The sequence below is a fragment of the Panthera pardus genome, unplaced genomic scaffold, assembly GCF_024362965.1.
Source record: "Panthera pardus isolate Hobbes unplaced genomic scaffold, ASM2436296v1 HiC_scaffold_10, whole genome shotgun sequence".
Lineage (NCBI taxonomy): Eukaryota > Metazoa > Chordata > Mammalia > Carnivora > Felidae > Panthera > Panthera pardus.
This window is the reverse complement of record NW_026526655.1, coordinates 38161991-38179486: the sequence shown is the minus strand read 5'-3', so window position 1 is coordinate 38179486 and position 17496 is coordinate 38161991. Positions and strand designations below refer to the sequence as shown.

Here is a 17496-nt window from a genome sequence, read left to right as displayed (position 1 = left end):
TGAGGTGTCAACAGCTCCCACCACCATTCCTCAGACTCCTGCTAATACCGTAGAAAAGACCCTAGTGACATAATACAAAATGGGAATACCTCCCTGCCTGTCATTGTAGGTAATAAGCACCATGTCACTGAAGTATGCTCTACACTTATTCAAACAGACAAATACAACAAGTGTATTTTAAAAGTCATGGGGCGCCTGGGTGGCTCAGTCAGTTAAGCATCTGACTTCGGCTCCGGTCATGATCTCAAGGTTCATGAGTTCCCCCTGCATCCAGCTCTGTGCTGACAGCTTGGATTCTGTGTCTCCCTCTCTCTCTGCTCCTCCCCAGCTCGCACTGTTTGTCTCTCTCTCTCTCTCTCTCTCAAAAATCAATAGAACATTAAAAACAATTTTAAAAAATAAACAAATAAATAATAAAAGTCATATCCTGGGGTGCCAGGGTGGCTTAGTTGGTTAAGCATCCAACTCTTGATTTCAGCTCAAGTCATGATCTCACAGTTTGATTCGTGAGATTGAGCCCTGTGTCGGGCTCCCCACTGTGGAGCCTGCTTGGGATTCTCTCTCTCCCCCTCTCTCTGTCTCTCTGTCTCTCTCTCCCTCCCTCCCTCAAAAATAAAAAAAATTTAAAGTCATATCCTTATACTAAATATGAACAACTCTGGAAGCTAGTTTGTTGGCTTGTGTGTGTGTGTGTTATAGAAATGCATTTGTTTTTACCTCTTACCAACATAATACATGGTGAGTGCAAAAAATACTAATAATATATAAAGGAACAAACAAAAAAGCAAAATTCCACTAACCAATTTCAACTATAATTAAACTTTTGAAGAATATTCTCTTAGACCTCTTCTTCTATTTGTATATATACATGATATACTTTAACAACTGATTGTTTCTTTCATAAACATATCTTGAAGAACTTATCTATCAATAAATATATGATATAAATAAAAACTGACATAAGCTATCCTTTTTAAAGCTAGTATGATGGGGCACCTGGGTGGCTCAGTCAGGTGAGCATCCAACTCTTGATTTTAGCTCAGATCATGATCTCACAGTTCAAAGGTTCAAGCCCCACATCAGTGTGCAGCCTGCTTGGGATTCATATTCTCTCTCTCTCTCTCTCTCTCTCTCTCTCTCTCTCTCTCTTCTCTCAAAATAAATAAATAAGCCACATATGATAGTATGATATTACCACATATATATGTACTGTAATATATTTAAGAAATAAAGTACCGGTAATTCCCAGTTTCTTGTTATTATAAACCACCCAGAAACAGATACATTTATACAAATTGCTGTCTGGTGATTTCCTTTAGGGGATTTTCCCAGGAGTTGTGTTGCTGTGTCAATGGGTGTACACAATTGAATGTTGGTACAGACTGCCAAACCCTTCAAAGGTGAGCACAAATTAAACTTTCCCCAAAAAGGCATCAGAGTGTCCCTTCAACTACACCATCCCTGAGATCTTATTTTCACCTCTGCTGATCCAACTGGCAAAGCGTGGCTGCTTTATATGAACTCTTCGATTTCAGGTGAAGTTGAGCCTGGGCACCCTTTCGTAGGTTTTGGTTATCTGCATTTTTTCTTTGGTGAGTGCCCTCTGTATGTCCTGGGCCCATTTCTCTATTTGGAGGTTTTTCTTTTTCTAAATAATCTACAAGAGTTTTTTATGTATTAGGAATCTCAATGCTTTTTCACATATAGCATACATATCTTTGATTTATCTTTTAATCTTGCTTTTGGTAATGATTTAATATACAGAAGTGCATAGTTTTTATATATTCAAAAGTATCCACATTTTCCGTCTTGGTTTTTATCTTTGTTATTATGCTTAGGAAGTTCTTTCCCACACCAAGACTGAAAAAAATATTTCCCCCTTCTTATATTTCACTACTTTATCTTTTTATTTTCTACCTCTAGATTTATCTTCGTATAGGAACTTGGGAGGGGGAAGAAAAAAGGAAATTAGGGAAGAGTTCAGCTTTTTACTAGCCAGTTGTCTCAACATTATTGATTAACCCATCTCATCCCAGTGGTTTGAAACACGTTCTTTATTTTATACCAAATGTCCATAGACACCTGGGACTAATTCTGGATTCCTTGTTCCACTAATTTGGTTGCCTATTCCTGTGCCAATAACACACTGTTTTATTTTTTTTTGTCATTTGTTTTAATAGATTTTATGAAACTCCCCCTTTGTTGATTTTCTTTTAAGTTTTATTTATTTTGGAAGAGAGAACCGGGGGGGGGGGGGGGGGGAAGAGTGGGAGGGAGAGAGAGAATCCCAAGCAGGCTCCAGGCTCAGCACAGAGCCTGATGCATGGTTCAATCCCACAACTGACTCCAAGATCACTACCTGAGCCAATATCAAAAGTCAGACAGACGCTCAATCGACTGGGCCGCCCAAGCAGCCCTGATATTCTTTTTTAAGAGTCTTCTCACATGTTTATTCCTCTAAATACTAAAGTTTAGAATGATCTTGACAAGTTTCCCCAACTGAAGTCCTGTCCCCAAATTCAACTGTGTGTATATATATATACATATATATACACACATATATGTATAACTGAATTTATACATTCAGTTCAAACAATTGAGGTTTATTAATATAAGAAAAATATAGCTCATTTATTCATATTTGCATCCTCCCCTCAAACGTAATATCTAATGTGAGAAAAAGAGCCATAACCTTTTATCTAGAGATGTCCATATTCTCATGCTATTTACAATATACATCTTTTAATTGAAAGATTTTTCTTTGTGCTATAAAAATGCCTAGCAATTGCAAAGTAATACTAATGCCATTACATTTGGAGTGTTTCTATAGTTCCAAACAACGATCTCTATTATTTGGAGGGTGCACAGTGTATATACCCTTGTAAGATTTCTCACTCACAGCGGACGGCTCTTCTACCTCCAAGGTCAGTGCTGGAGAAATGGGGCCACGAGCTGCTGGGCATCCCCTAGAGGATCGTTAGGAATGATGCTAATCAGACCTGCCTTCACACATTTTAAATGGCCAAGAAGCCACATCACTGCAGCCTGCCCAGTGCCGTCTGGAGGTCATGAATCATTCTCTACAAGACACAGGTCGCGGCTTCCAAACCACAGCCCCACATCCTGGGCACTGGTCCAACAAGGAGCAGGAGATGGGACAGTATTGCCAGGCACATGCTGAGAGACAGGCACCCACCCTCAGCACAAAAAGCACCCCTCCCAGAGCTATGAAGGGATCACCAGCCTCCCTACAGGCTAATGAGCCAGAAGTGCTGTCAATGTTTGAAGAACACAGGCCACCGCTCTCTCCAGAACACTGAGCCACTGGCTTCACACTTTAGATTTCCAGATACAGGTGGCCAGAGAAACCTTTACTGCTGAATATTTGCTGATCTCATCCACGGTTAGTAAAACGGTGGCCTGCAGGCCAGATTTGGCCCACAGACATGTTTTCTTTGGCCTCAACAATGTTGGATCGCTTTTTGGAACCAATATTTAACAATTTAGAGATTTCCTGTATTTTCTCTTAAAAACGTAGGAAGTCTGGGCCACACTGGGCCCACGTTCCTGCATACCAACACTCAGAGCTGAGTGGGTCAGCGTGCTTCTATTAGTTATGAGACTGGAGTTTGCCATCCCAGCCTCCTTGTTCCCAGCAGTTTCTGATTTAGGTCTAATTTAGGAAGTGCTCAGATCTCTAAGCCAACAAAACATCTCAGGTTTTTATCCCCATATCAATTCTTCATTTAAAAAAAAAAAAGAAAAAAGTCAAGCAACATATATGTAAGTGACGGAAAACACACAAAAATCTAGAAGCTTAAAAGGCTGGGCTATATAGTCTGTATTCCTAATGTTCTAGGGAATCTGACATGACAGAATCAAGCTGAGAAAAACTTAAGGTATTAAATTTATCACTCAAGGCTGTTTACACTTTTTTTAATGTTTATTTTTTGAGAGACAGAGACAGAGCATGACTGGGAGAGTAGCAGAGAGGGAGGGAGACACAGAATCGGAAGCAGGCTGCAGGCTCTGAGCTGTCAGCACAGAGCGTGACATGGGGCTCAAACTTACAGACCGTGAAATCACGACCTGAGCCGAAGTCGGATACTTAACCAACTGAGCCACCCAGGTACCCCTGACTCAAGGCTCTTTAGGTAGAGCCATATTGCACCCTTCCAGGTGGATTCAAAACATATGTTCTATTTTTAAAAGAAATAGTGCAAACTTCCAGTTATAAAACAAATAAGTCATGGGGATGTAACTATAGTTAATAATACCGTATTGCATATTTGAAAGTTGCTAAGACAACAGATCTTAAAAATTCTTATGACAAGAAAAAAAACTTTGTAACTATGTGAGGTGATGGATGTTAACTAGACTTGCAGTGATCATTTTAACAGAAAGAAACATTGCAGGGAGCCTGGGTGTCTCAGTGGGTTGAGCGTCTGACTCTGTCATGATCCCAGGGTCGTGGGATGGAGCCCGGCTTAAGATTCTCTCTCTCTCTCCCTCTGCACCCCCACCCCAGCTTGCACTCACTTGTGTACTCTCTCTCTTAAAAAATAAATAGTGCAACACCCCTACACAAATGGACACTGAGTGCATATTACAAGCTTACTATTGGTAATTCGTCTTATTTCTTTTTAGAAAATTCATCATACGTTGTTGGTACAACAACCAACTTAACGCTTATAGTTAAAAACAAAAGCTTTAATGCTTGTCTCCCCTTTTTTCACTGTAAGTCCCCTACCAACGTAAGCTTAACGTTTACCTCGCGATTTATTCTATTATATTCACATATCATCCCTTCCTATGTTGGAATTGGAGAGGACAAGCAAAACATGCCAATATTCTTGGGCTAAATCCTATTAGAGAAAATAATAAACATTAATAGCTTGACAAAACCATTTTGTTGTAGAAAATAGATGGATTAAAATAATCAACTTGGGAACAACCCAACTATAAAAAAAACACTTTTGAAACTACTGGAACAAAATAAAATTGAAAATGCACTGGGTATTAGAAGATAAGGAATTATTGTTGATTTTGTTTGGTATGATCATGGTTGTGGGTGCATGAGTGCACATGTGTGTATTCATAACTGTTACCGATACTTTAAAAAAGAAATAAACACCATGGGTTTGCTATCATGTGGGACTTAAAAATCTTGGAATTGTAGTCCTTCACAGTTGTAAGAGACTTTAAACATCACCTAGTCCAGGCATGGGAAGGAGGTTTCAATGCTGTCCTGAGAAGAAATTTTGGTCTTTAAGACTCAAAGAAAAAGAAATGCCACAAACTATGAGCAAGGTCAGCTCAGGGCACATGAGAGGAGACTGGGGCCATGTGCTACAATTAGTCTCCTTTAGAACCACTTAGAACCACCAGTCTAGTGGTCTTTCAGGGAGCTTACTACTTATTATTAAGTCAGCTCATTATTTCTTTAGACAGCTCTGTTCATTAAGTTATTTCTTCTATTTCGAGCTGTATATCCATTCGGTAGCTTACAACCACCAACATAATGGTAAGTCTAGTTCCATTTTAACTTGACAGCATTTGAACTATTTGAGGCCTCAAATTCTCCTGTTCTTCCCAGGTCTAAAACATCACCAGCTTCTTCGGCCCCTCCTCGCATGGCATGGTTCCCTCCTGGTCTTTACCACTCACCAATGACAGGCACTAATTATCTCTGTACCCATTCCAGCATGGCACAGTGGCACTGTTGGTGTCACGTTGTCATAGCATAATCCTAAAAATGACTGTATTACGTTCAAATTTGGTTTTCAGGCTCTATGCATTCATTTTGAATTCAGATGCTCCACTTTGAATTCTAGCTCAATTTGTTAGTCTGATAAAGCCTTCTAAAATCTTTCTAGTTATCGACTACATGTGGGTCAATTTAAATGAATTTCTCAGAGTGTACAACTTGCCTTCCCACATTTCCTGACCCTGGCATGCCACCAGCCAGAGAATCCACAAAAAGGACTTCCTGGTCCTTCAGTGGCTCCTCAAATCCATCTACAGATTTGCAATCTTACAAAGAAAACTTTTAATCTTACAACTGAGACCTGAGGGACACTAACCAAGCCAGACACTATTTGACAATGTATCCCCTCATTGGCAGATAGGAAAAACAGGCCACCACAAATTAGCTTAACATAACTAATAAAGCAAGGTTTAGTCATTCACTCAACATGTGCTCCAAGGACTGAAGTAGGAAATTGAGGAAAAGAGAATGAATGACATAGCAACCATGTCATCAAGCTCATAGTCTCTCAAAACTAAATAGCTCAAGTAAAGTGATCAGTGAGGGACAAGGAGCTATGGGAGGTGAGAGAAGAGGTAGGTTTCTTTGACTGGGTTGGGAGGTGGCAGAAAAGGCAGCAAAAAGGAAACGAGAATTAGGACAACTCAATGGAAGAAGCAATAGGTCTGGAAAGGCAGATGGGATGGGAACAGTGGAGAAATGAGAAAATAAATACCAATGGGTTGAATAACTTTGTTCAGTTCACACATAGGGTCCATGAATACTGCCAGTGGGAAATCAAGATAGGAAAAACACAGAGAGGCAAAGCTGAATGAGACTGCTTCCCATATCAGGAGCCCCTAATCAAGGGATATTCATACCAAAGAACAGGTGACCAATCAAAAGACACAGGAAGGTGGGAAAGAAAAAAGAAGGCAAAAAAAAAAAAATCAGAACCTAGGACAAAAAAGAAAATTTAAGTGAATAAATACGGTAAAGAGAGAAAAGCAAAGGGTGAGAAGACAAGAAGACAAATATTGTCCTCCCACTAACAGGAGGCTCCTCCGTTATTTATTTCCCTTCCTTGCCATTTAAATGTACTGGTTAGTGGCCTCTCTTCCCTCCTGAAGTAAAGCTGCAGACTTAGATCCCTAATCCTTATTTGTCTTCCATCTCCATATGCCCTTCATTAACAATCACTCTCCCTAAACTGCCTAATCCACCCCTAGCAAAACAGTCAACACGACTGATCCCCAAGCAGTGTTGGCCAAAGAAAAGCATGGCATTAAGAGAACAACTCACTGTCTCCAACGTACCTGAAAAGAGAGCAGGGAATCAAGTGAGGTTCTTTACACTCACCCGAGGGAAGGGAAAGGGGGATATGAAGAGAGGGTCTACAGAAGTGAGAATGGAGGAAAGGGACCAGGACCCAAGGAGCCACACCATCACTGGAAGGAGGTCAGGCATTCATTCATTTATTGCTCTTCCTCCCTCTACCCTACCCTTCCCTGCTGCAGGGCATCCAAAAGCCCACACACACAACCTCTGCAACAGCATCCCTTAGGTGTCAATTTGCCACATCACTTCATCAGTCCCTCATGATTAACCCAGACCCCTAACAGTGTCCTGCATTTTCCCTTTCAAAATATATGTCAATAAGATTCCACATTTGTTGGCTTCTCTGCCATGTCACAAGCCCATGAGGGAGAGAGCAATCTCACTGCTATATCCCTAGCACTCAGCACTGGGTCCGAACTCAGTCAGTTACTGTTGAATGAGTAAGGCACCGCAAAGACAAGTAAGTGTTATCCCTTGAGTTCCCTAAAATTCTGTAGTACCAAAAATTGATGTGGCCAAGATTGCTAACTATTCATGTTCTCCAACCTTTTGGGACACAGCTATACTAATTTCCCAACCTCCCTTGTGGTTCAGTGTGGCATGGGACTGAGTTCTGGTCAATGGGCTGTGTGCTCAAGTGATTATGCCACTTCCAAGATCACCCATAAGAATCGTCCTGTGCTTTGCCTCCATGCTCTTTTTTCCCTTCTGACTGGCTGGACTGAAGATGGATCCCTTGGGTGATCTTGGAAGCTACGTGTTGATACCTAGGACCCTCTGTGGAAAAGAGCCACCTCTCTGATCTGTTCATAAGAGAACTAAACTTCTCTTATATCTGAGCAATTATATATTTAGAAGTCTATGTGTTACAGCAGTTAACCTATCTAATTCAGTAACACAATTGGGTTACAACTGAAGTTAAGCCTTCTTAACCTTTAACAGCCAGCAAGTGTTTGCCACTTTCCGAAGGAGAAATAAAGGCCATTCAGAGGGCAGTGCAATCTTTCTTGATATGAACAGAAGCTTGGTTTGCTCATAATCATCAGGAAAAGATAGTAACTAACCTTGCCTTGGGCTTGCCTGGGCTTGGGCCAGAGCCACAAAATAAGCTAGGCAAATTCCGGTGATGTCAGAACACTGGACAGTCAGCTTGCTGGCCTCGGCTCCTCTCAGAAGGATGGGTCACGCCCCATAGGCTCTGGACAAATGCCTGACTGCCTTCTCAAGTAGTTCGGCCCTGGCCTCATCGGTGCTTACCTTGCAAAATGTCATAAAACATTGCCCTGTTGTTTTCAGTGCCAGCTGGGGAGAAGCTGCCAGAAGCTTTTTCAGAAAGCCACACCAATCTGCACTGCCACAGAACAAGGGCTGTACCAAATGACTCTCCCAAATGAAGCATTCAGCCGGCCGGACAGAGATTCGACCTCAGACATAATTCATTTCCCTGTGGCAAAGCTCTTCTGAAGATGTGTTTGACTCTTTCTGTCATTTCCACCTAACGCTAGAGACTTCAAAGAGAGCCCCTCTCCCTGATAGACTACAGCACTGAGGTAATTGACTTACATTAAGAGAATTAGTGGCATGGACTGCATGTAATTGCTTGTTCAATCTAGGTCTAGGAAACTATTACAAGGGTAAATCATTGACTAACTCTTTTCACTTTTCTTCATTGAAGCTTTGTTTATTTCAGGAACTTCCAGATCCAATCGTTCTGAATCTTCTGGGGGCCACAGACCCCTTTACAAATACTATGAAATGTCTTCACTCTTTCACAGAAAAAAATACACGTCCATAAGCACACACATGTATTACATATGATTTCAGAGTACCCGATTTACGCACTGGTCCCAGGTTCATGGACCCTCTAGTGCAGAGGTCAGCATACTTCCCCTCTAAAGAGCCAGATAGTAAATATCTTTGACCTTCTGGGCCATGTACAGTCTCTGTCATCAATTACTACCCAACTCTGCTGCTACAGGGTGAAAGCCGTCATGGCTGTGCCCCAAGAGAACTTTATTTATAGACATGGAAATCTGATTATCATATAATCTTCATGTGTCACAAATAATTGTTCTTCTTTTCATTTCTTCCCCCAGCCATTTAAAAAATGAAAACCATTCTTAGCTGGTAGCCTGTACAAAAATAGGTGATGAACCATAGTTTGTCAATCCTTGTGGCAGAGCATGGGTTCTGGATGTAAAAATATGTCTTTATTTTCACTAACTTCCGATGGAAATTTCACATTTCCTTCCATTGTGAATGTAGGAAGCAATTCTCAGTAGTGTCAACAGTAACTGTGACTTGGTCACCAGCAGAAACCACAGGTATGTTCCTACCACATTAGAGTGGTCACAGACAACACAAAATATTGATCACGCTCCTCACTATTCTTCAGTTATGCTCATTATTAGATCTTCCATTGTATCTTGCTATTTAAATGTACTGACAGAGAAGCACATATATTATTCTATCACAGATTTGATATTGAATATTTTGATAACTGTATTTGCATATGACTGACTTCCATTCTAACCATATATATTTTATTTTGTGGATTTAAAAAGAGAATTCTGAGCAGCAGCCCAGAGATCTCACCAGATACCAAAGAGGTCCATAGTACAGAAAGGTTAAGAGGGCCTGAGCAGGCAAAACCATAGCATCTCCTACCAGAGCATTCACGTCTTCGGTTTTGTGGATGAGCATCCGTATCTCCTCTGGATCACCACTGAAGATTGCTTGGACCAGGGGTGGCTGTAAACACAGGAGAATTTGAATTAGAACTATACTTAAACACATTTAACTGCATTCAGATGCAGATGGCTATAAGAGGCGTTCCCCGAAAGTTTATTCAACAATAATCAATTGGCAGACAAAGATGAATATGGCTCGGACTCACCCACACTAGAAGTCTGGTGGGGGAGATAGCTGCATAGAGAAATAACTATAATGCAATTTGAAAGCCGTAACAGATAGTCACATCCAACCTGGGGCTATGAGTATGACATGAAAATCACCCATAATTGAAGACATCCTTGAAACACACTTAAATTTCCCAGCAAGGAAATTACCAAATCTGCAGTTTTGAGCATACAGTCCCCTATAGTTCCCGACCTCTCATTAGACAATGTACCCTGGTTACCCTCAGACAATTCCATTTCTAGAGGATGTTAATGGCCATGTTTCTGGCCTCGTGAACACTTCTTTTCAATGTTTGGAAAGCCTTTGAAATCATTCTCAAACGCTTCCCAGAGCTTAGCCAACACTAAAGGCACTGAGTGTTTCAGATGTGATTATATCCCTACTACCTGTTCAAAGTAAGTGGTATAATGGTGGGGTGGGGATCATGAAGGGGGATATTACTGAGCACTTATTATTGAACTCACCCACATTAAACAAGACCTGACACAGAGAAAAGGGATTCATAAAGAGTGATGGAAACAGAACTGAAAGAGAAACTTGCTCTGCTTGGAGGGCAAGTAGGGTGAAGAGAAGAGTATATCTAGAAAAGCTTCATGGAAGGCACTATAATGAATGAGGATGAGTTTGCAAACCAGGAAGGAAAGACATTCCAGGCACAGGGACCAGGGTGTGCAAAGGTGTGCACATGCAAAGAACCTGATATCTTAGAAATGCTGCCATCAATCTGGTGACCAGAGAGTGGGTAAAAGAAGAAAAGTGGTGTGCTCTGGGGTTGATGTTGGGCTCGCCCCACGTGAAAAAGAATCCTGTTCAAAGCCAGCTCCACCACTTGCCAGCCATGTGCTGAGCCCACATCCCGTGTGTAACCTGGGGGTGAGCATGATCTTTGCTGTCCAAGCCCTCATAGGATTGCTATTAGGAACAAATGAGATAATACATGGAAAACCCTCTGTAACCATACTACCCTACACGAATAACAGATGTTCTTACTAATAAATGCTTGGGGCACCTGGGTAGCTCAGTTGGTTAAGCATGTGACTCTTGATTTAGGCTCAGTGATGATCTCACAGTTCGTGAGATCGAGCCTCTCATTGGATCCTGCGATGACAGCATGAAGCCTGCTTGGGATTCTCTCTCTCTCTCTCTCTCTCTCTCTCTCTCTGCTTCTCCCTTTCTCTCTCTCAAAATAAATAAATATTTTTAAACAAGAAATGCTTAACAACGCTACTGTAGAATATCTGACCATTATTTTTAAACTTTAAAAACTTTGGCAATTACATATTCTCTCTCTCTCTCTCTCTCTCTCTCTCTCTCTCACACACACACACACACACACACACACACACACACACACACACACACACACACCTTTTGGAAATACTTTACAGTAGTTCATGTCAGCAATAAGATGACAGCAGTTCCCCAGATGTGTCTGGCCATAAGAGTTATCTGAGATGCTTGTTAAAACAATATTCCAAGATCCCTTCCTTGGAGATTCTGACTTAGTCTATCTGGGGTGGAAACATGTGAATCTACTTTTAATAAAATGCTCACTTAACTCTTAGAACACTGGCCTAAGGTAAAATCATAAGCATCATCTGCCTCAACGTCTCCCTGTGCTATCTAAATGAGAATCCCAGTCCTCATTACCCCTATAAATTTTCTTTTCTCTTTTGCTACCCTCCTGTTGCCTTTCTTACAGGTTCTGGTGGTGTTTTGTGTTATTGGGGGGAGGCAATAATATAAGTATTATCAGTAGAATATAGTAAGACTCCTTGAGGAAACACTATATTTAAAAAAATTTTTTTAACGTTTATTTTTTGAGAGAGAGACAGAGACAGAGTGTGAGCGGGGGAGGAGCAGACAGAGAGGGAGACACAGAATCTGAAGCAGGCTCCAAGCGCTGAGCTGTCAGCACAAAGCCCGATGTGGGACTCTAACCCATGAACCTTAAAGTCATGACCTGAGCCAAAGTCTGATGCTTAACTAACTGAGCCACCCAGGCTCCCCAAAAGAAACACTATATTTAAAATGTCAAGTTACAGATAAGTATTTCAGTATGCCAGGAATTTTTCCACAGTTTTCCCCCTGCTATAAAAGTTTCCAGCAAGTGGACAGATAGATGTATCCTTCTTTTGTCTCAAATACCCTCAATTCCACCTTCTTGCTAAGGTAAATGATTCAAAGATAGTTTCTTAAATTGCCGACAAGTAACTGGAAAGAAGTCTTGAAAAGAAAGCAAGTTTTCTATCAGTTTGGTGTTAGCTGGTTGATCTGCCCAAAGACGAGGAGATCCATCCACTTGCTGACCACTGCTAACCAAGTCTCCAGCTCAGTTGCCCCACGGCAAGGACCCTATTTCATATAAAACAGTCAGACACAAACTCAGGATTTCAACAACAATGCTAAATCTTGTTTATCTGTTCTATAATTCTCTGTCTGCTGTGCTCATAGTCAAATGCTTGTGTGCACTTTTCTGTCTTTTTGAACCTGAAGAGAAAACAAATAAGAAACCTAACAGCCATATGACTTAGATGACAAGCAGGGGCAGAGTCTGACAAGACTTTAGTGTTAAATCAACAGTGATCAATTAACAGGTTAGAACAAACCCATCCCCATAAACTATGTATCACTGGTCACTTCAAGGAAACAGCTAGTTAAGCAAAGCCTCAGGTCACTCATGAGAGTCAGGAATGCACATAGGTTTTGTGTTGTTTCAGTGCTCACACTTCTCAAGAAAGACAAGAGCTCCAAGCTATGGCGGGAATCCCAAGGAAAGCCTCCCTGACAAAGCTGCCAGACAAGGATGCCAGCACAGTCCTTCAGCAGGGAGCTCCCCAAACACCTCCAGGACCAGTCACTGAGGCTGTTTTGAAGGGAGTCATCAATGCACAGAATTCCCAGCGGAGAATGGCATGTACACCTGCCCTACACCTCTGGGCCTGGCTCTGCTAAAAGCTGCTTTACAGAGTATTGTCAATGCACAGAATTTCTAGCATCCATTCGAAAGAAGCAACTCTTCCAGTGCTGCAGTCACATGTATACATACATATACACACATGTACATGCATACATTCGCACATATCCATACATAACATATCTACACTGATGCATGTATATACAGAGATACGTGCTGATTCACATACAAATCCCTCACACTCCCTGTGGAAGGGAAAAGTTCCTGTTCCCCAAAGCCCAGAGTCTTGCTGGATGGACATCTCTAGCCCCAGTGAGGCCATATCCACTGTGACATCACTGTCTTCACAACTGGGAATCTGAGCATCATGTGATTCCAAATCAGAACTTCATAGGTACATGCTGTGTTAGTCAGAAGCTGTGTGTTTGCTTAGATGTAATTCTTGAACTAAATTACTGTGGTTCTTGAGCAAATAGCATTGAAAAAAACCCAAAAACATTATGAGCGTGTGTGTGTGTGTGTGTGTGTGTGTGTGTGTGTGTGTTTCTCCAGCCTCTCAAATAAGGTATGCCCGGAGAGCACTCTGGCATTCCTTTTTGTTGGGATTTTTAATCCAATCCTGCTGTTTTATTTTTCCCTAGGTAAACACTTACCCTGAGAATATTTGAAAAAAAAATACACATCTAAATACTATCTCCATTACATGATCTTAAGAAAGGGGGAATATCCTAAATATTTTTGCTCATAAGTATCAAGTATTTATACTCTATTGACCAGTAATTTGGCAATCACTATATCTATTGTAGTGTTACCCTTGACCTGGATAAGACTTAAGCAAAGTCTCACCTGCAAAAGGACAGAGTCCTAAGCCTTGGTATGTATTAGCATTTCTTTCGGACAATTCATACACTTCAACACTAGCATATACAAAATATTAGTGCTCTGTGTGCATTAGGGTGTGAAGTTGAATAAATATAAACTCATAACAAGGGTCAAACTTGTTCAGTGTCAATTACTAAAATTTCTTTAGCATGTGTAGCAAGTGTATACTGAAGGTGATTTGTCATATGCTGTGGATACTGGCACAGTACCATACATAGATTCAGAAGGCAGAAGCATACTTCCTGGGCCTACTTTACCCATGGCGCAAGTGGGATTCAATATTCAGATGGGACCTGTCCTTGTCTTCTAACATCCCCAACTATCAGCACCCTACCACTACGACCAGAAGTGTAGACAGCTGCCATCTAGAAATGACCATCTGCCAGGCTGATGACATTGGACCCCTCTAAGACAGAAGTCAGAGCAGAAAGATCCCTTGGATTTAGCAGCCATTTAAAATCATGCAGCTTGCCTTGCCAACATTCATCATAAAAAGCTACTTTCTCTACCCACATCCCCTATCAGCCCATCCAATGCAATATTTTTTATTTTATTGTCAGCCTTCAAAAATAAATTGGGAAAATATTTGATTTCCAAAAATAAGACGCTACATCAAAAGTGTATTGATAACAGTATTTCCAAACTTTGAAGTAGAGTTACAATTCCACTAGGGGGAGCAAGATGGTAATTTGTTACCTGGGAGATAACAGTAACTGTTCAGGTTGTGCAATTAAGACAAGGTAGCTGGAAGATCCACTTTGTCAAGACCTAAGAGAACTCAAGCTTCCGAGAGAGAGAGATAGAGAGAGAGAGAGAGAGAGAGAGAGAGAGAGAGAGAGAGAGAGCTCAGTAAAGAGTAAACACATATGCTACGCACATACCAAAACAAAAAACAAAAAAAGCTTTCCTATTGATCCCTGAGGGTCCAGGTTTAGGAAATCATAATGCAATCTAAAACTCAGGAGTTAAAGTATCATTTTCATCACTTAAAAACTCAATTCAACTATTCTTCAATTCCACTTTTAAAGAGTACTACTAGAAGTATCAGACAAGCAATTAGTTTGAGAGTAAAGTCCATCGTGGGTTTTATGAAGAGAGTGTAGCTGCTTTTGAGTACCTGCTCCATCTTGCAACGAGATTGTAGGCACCCCCTCCCAAATCCCTAATGAAACCACCAATTGGAGTTTTGCTAAAACCCTGTATAGTGTACTTCACATTCCCTTTGTTGGAGCCGCATGTTCTTTACTAATGAATTGGCTTTGGAAGATATGCAGGGTGATAGAAGCCATCACGTAGCATCTGTGTAACTACTGTCAATGGTAAGAAGTCTAAGAAGATGCTCCAGCACTTTGATTCAAATTCCTGGCATACTGCTTGTCTTTTTTTGGTTAGACTGGGTAATGAACGATTCCACATCTGAAAGAAAACATCTTGCATTCTAATCAGGAGTGGATGTGGGGAATTAATCAATAGCCAAGAAGAAAAACAATGATATTCTTAAACATCTGTCCATACTTGAGTATTCTGAGTACAGTATGTCATTAAAGCAAGATAGGAGCATGTTATTAGTGGCTATTAGCTGATGCAGCAATAATCTAGCCATATGAAACCATCAACTTATATGAACATGCTGAAACACTTCATTAGGTAACAACTGGTTTTTCTATGAGGCAGTGCTTGCATTTTTACAAAAGGATAATAAAAATTTGTTCGAGTCACTAGATTTAATGGACAAAACTTGTTAGCTCTATTCATGTGGGTCCTGCTGTGTGATCTGCTGAAAGGATGCCATTAAGTGCTTCCTGAATATAGATCACTCCTTATTTGGGAAGAAGTTCACTCTATCACAGAAAAATAATGATGATCATAAAGTCAAAATCTGTTTCCCTTAAGAACTGTACAAAACATACTGAGTCTCCATAAACATTTTTTTAAAAGCAGGACTTCATATCTGAAAACGTCTCCTACAGGCTATGCTACAGAGTAAATGCCTATAATATTTCCAATTACCTATAATTATTATTAAAAACAAAAAGGTCAAAATTCTAAGTACCAGTAATACCCTCTATGTAGCTATTTATTTACTCTATACTTACCAGAGAAGAACAATTACATTTAGTCAGAAAATGAAGAAATTATCTAATCTCTTCCAAAGTGAAAACAGTAATAGGTATGGACTATGGGGTAGCTATTCAAGGGCCAATTACTCAGTCTTTAAAACATTCATCCTTTGTTGTACCTTCCTTTCCTGACATCCTCCATGGCTATTTCTCTACCCTTTAATACTGCTGATTAGCACCTTCACCAGAGGATAGTTCACCCAAGGAAAAAAGAAACCCAGGCATGTGAACTTTGCTACTAGTTAGTCGCAAAAGATTAAGTAAAAGGAAGTGATGAAACAACGTACCAGTTAAATTGAAATCTGGAGGCGATGTTGATTTTACAGACCTGAGATCTCACTCTCTTTTTCTTCCACAGTAGGGAGATTAACATATGATATCATATTGACTTGGAATTAAATCCTAGCCATAATTTCCTCATTTATAAAATGGGGATACCGTAGCCATTTCATAAGACGTGTTTGAGAAATGGCCTGATATATGTAGACACGTAGTGTGCAGTCAGTTAAAATAGTGATTAGTGTTGCCATTGAATTGACAAGCTCAAAAACATTCATAGACAAGTATATTTATGTTCATCCTACGAAAGGAAAAATAAGGGATCTAAAGAGATTTCCCAAAAAATACAGAGCAAGTAAATCAAGTTAGGATCATAAGCCATTCATACTACCTCTAGAGTAGATAGGCCCATCATACTGGGAGAGAAGCTTTTACAAGCCGGAGAGCAAAAATCAAGTTGAGCCTGACTTGGTCTTTGTTACACTGGGCAACCTCAAAAAATGTTGCACAACTTCTCTGTACTCCAAGGTCTGACCTGTTGTGCCAAAATAATAGCAACTCACCTTAAAAAAACATCATCCCCCTTTGACTAATCAAAGGGTGCCAAATAATCAATGTTCATACCCATTGGATGGGACATGAAATCATAATTTCACTATTTAAGGTTACCATTAATGTGTACAGTTATACTTTTCCTTTACGATCTCCTGATGATCATAAAGAGACTGATCCCCTGGTTGGAGCTCTCAGCGGGGGGCGGGGGGTGGAATGATTTACCTGGTAGTCGCAAAGTTGAGACTAGAATTTAGTTTTCCTGATTCTCCAGGATCATCACTTTCTCTCACATGTCATTTTAATAGAATACAATAGAATACAATATAGTATAATGAATATATAATAAATATATGTAATTCAGGATTCAAAATTCAGCCTTAGTTTCAGGGTACTTCCCATGGAGAATTATTATATACTTCATGGCTCACTAAGGAAAGATGTCACTATATATATATACATATATATATATATATATATATATACATATATATACATATACACACACACACACACATATATCGTTTCTATATATGTGTGTATATCTATACTCTGTATGCATGTACATAGTGACTATATATGTGTATATATTTCTAGATATAGTTACTCTCAACAAACTAACAATAAAACAATCTTGCCAAAAGATGCAAAACAAAGAGGTACAATATATTTTAAAGCAGGGGCTCAGTGCAAGTTTGAGTTAGGAACACAGAAAAGGTAGGTGTTAACCTAGATTTTGAAGA

The 17496-nt window shown here is 40.2% G+C and overlaps 1 protein-coding gene across 10 annotated transcripts in view; it reads right to left on the bottom strand.

The window, feature by feature from the left end:
• The window catches only part of ANKRD44 (ankyrin repeat domain 44), a 324230-nt gene that overhangs the window by 197238 nt on the left and 109496 nt on the right, over positions 1 to 17496 (bottom strand). For all 10 annotated transcript variants that reach the window (XM_019428337.2, XM_019428342.2, XM_019428339.2 and 7 more), the window contains exon 2: positions 9752 to 9835. In XM_019428337.2, the coding sequence (XP_019283882.1) occupies positions 9752 to 9835 (84 nt within the window). The remainder of the gene's footprint in view (positions 1 to 9751; positions 9836 to 17496) is intronic.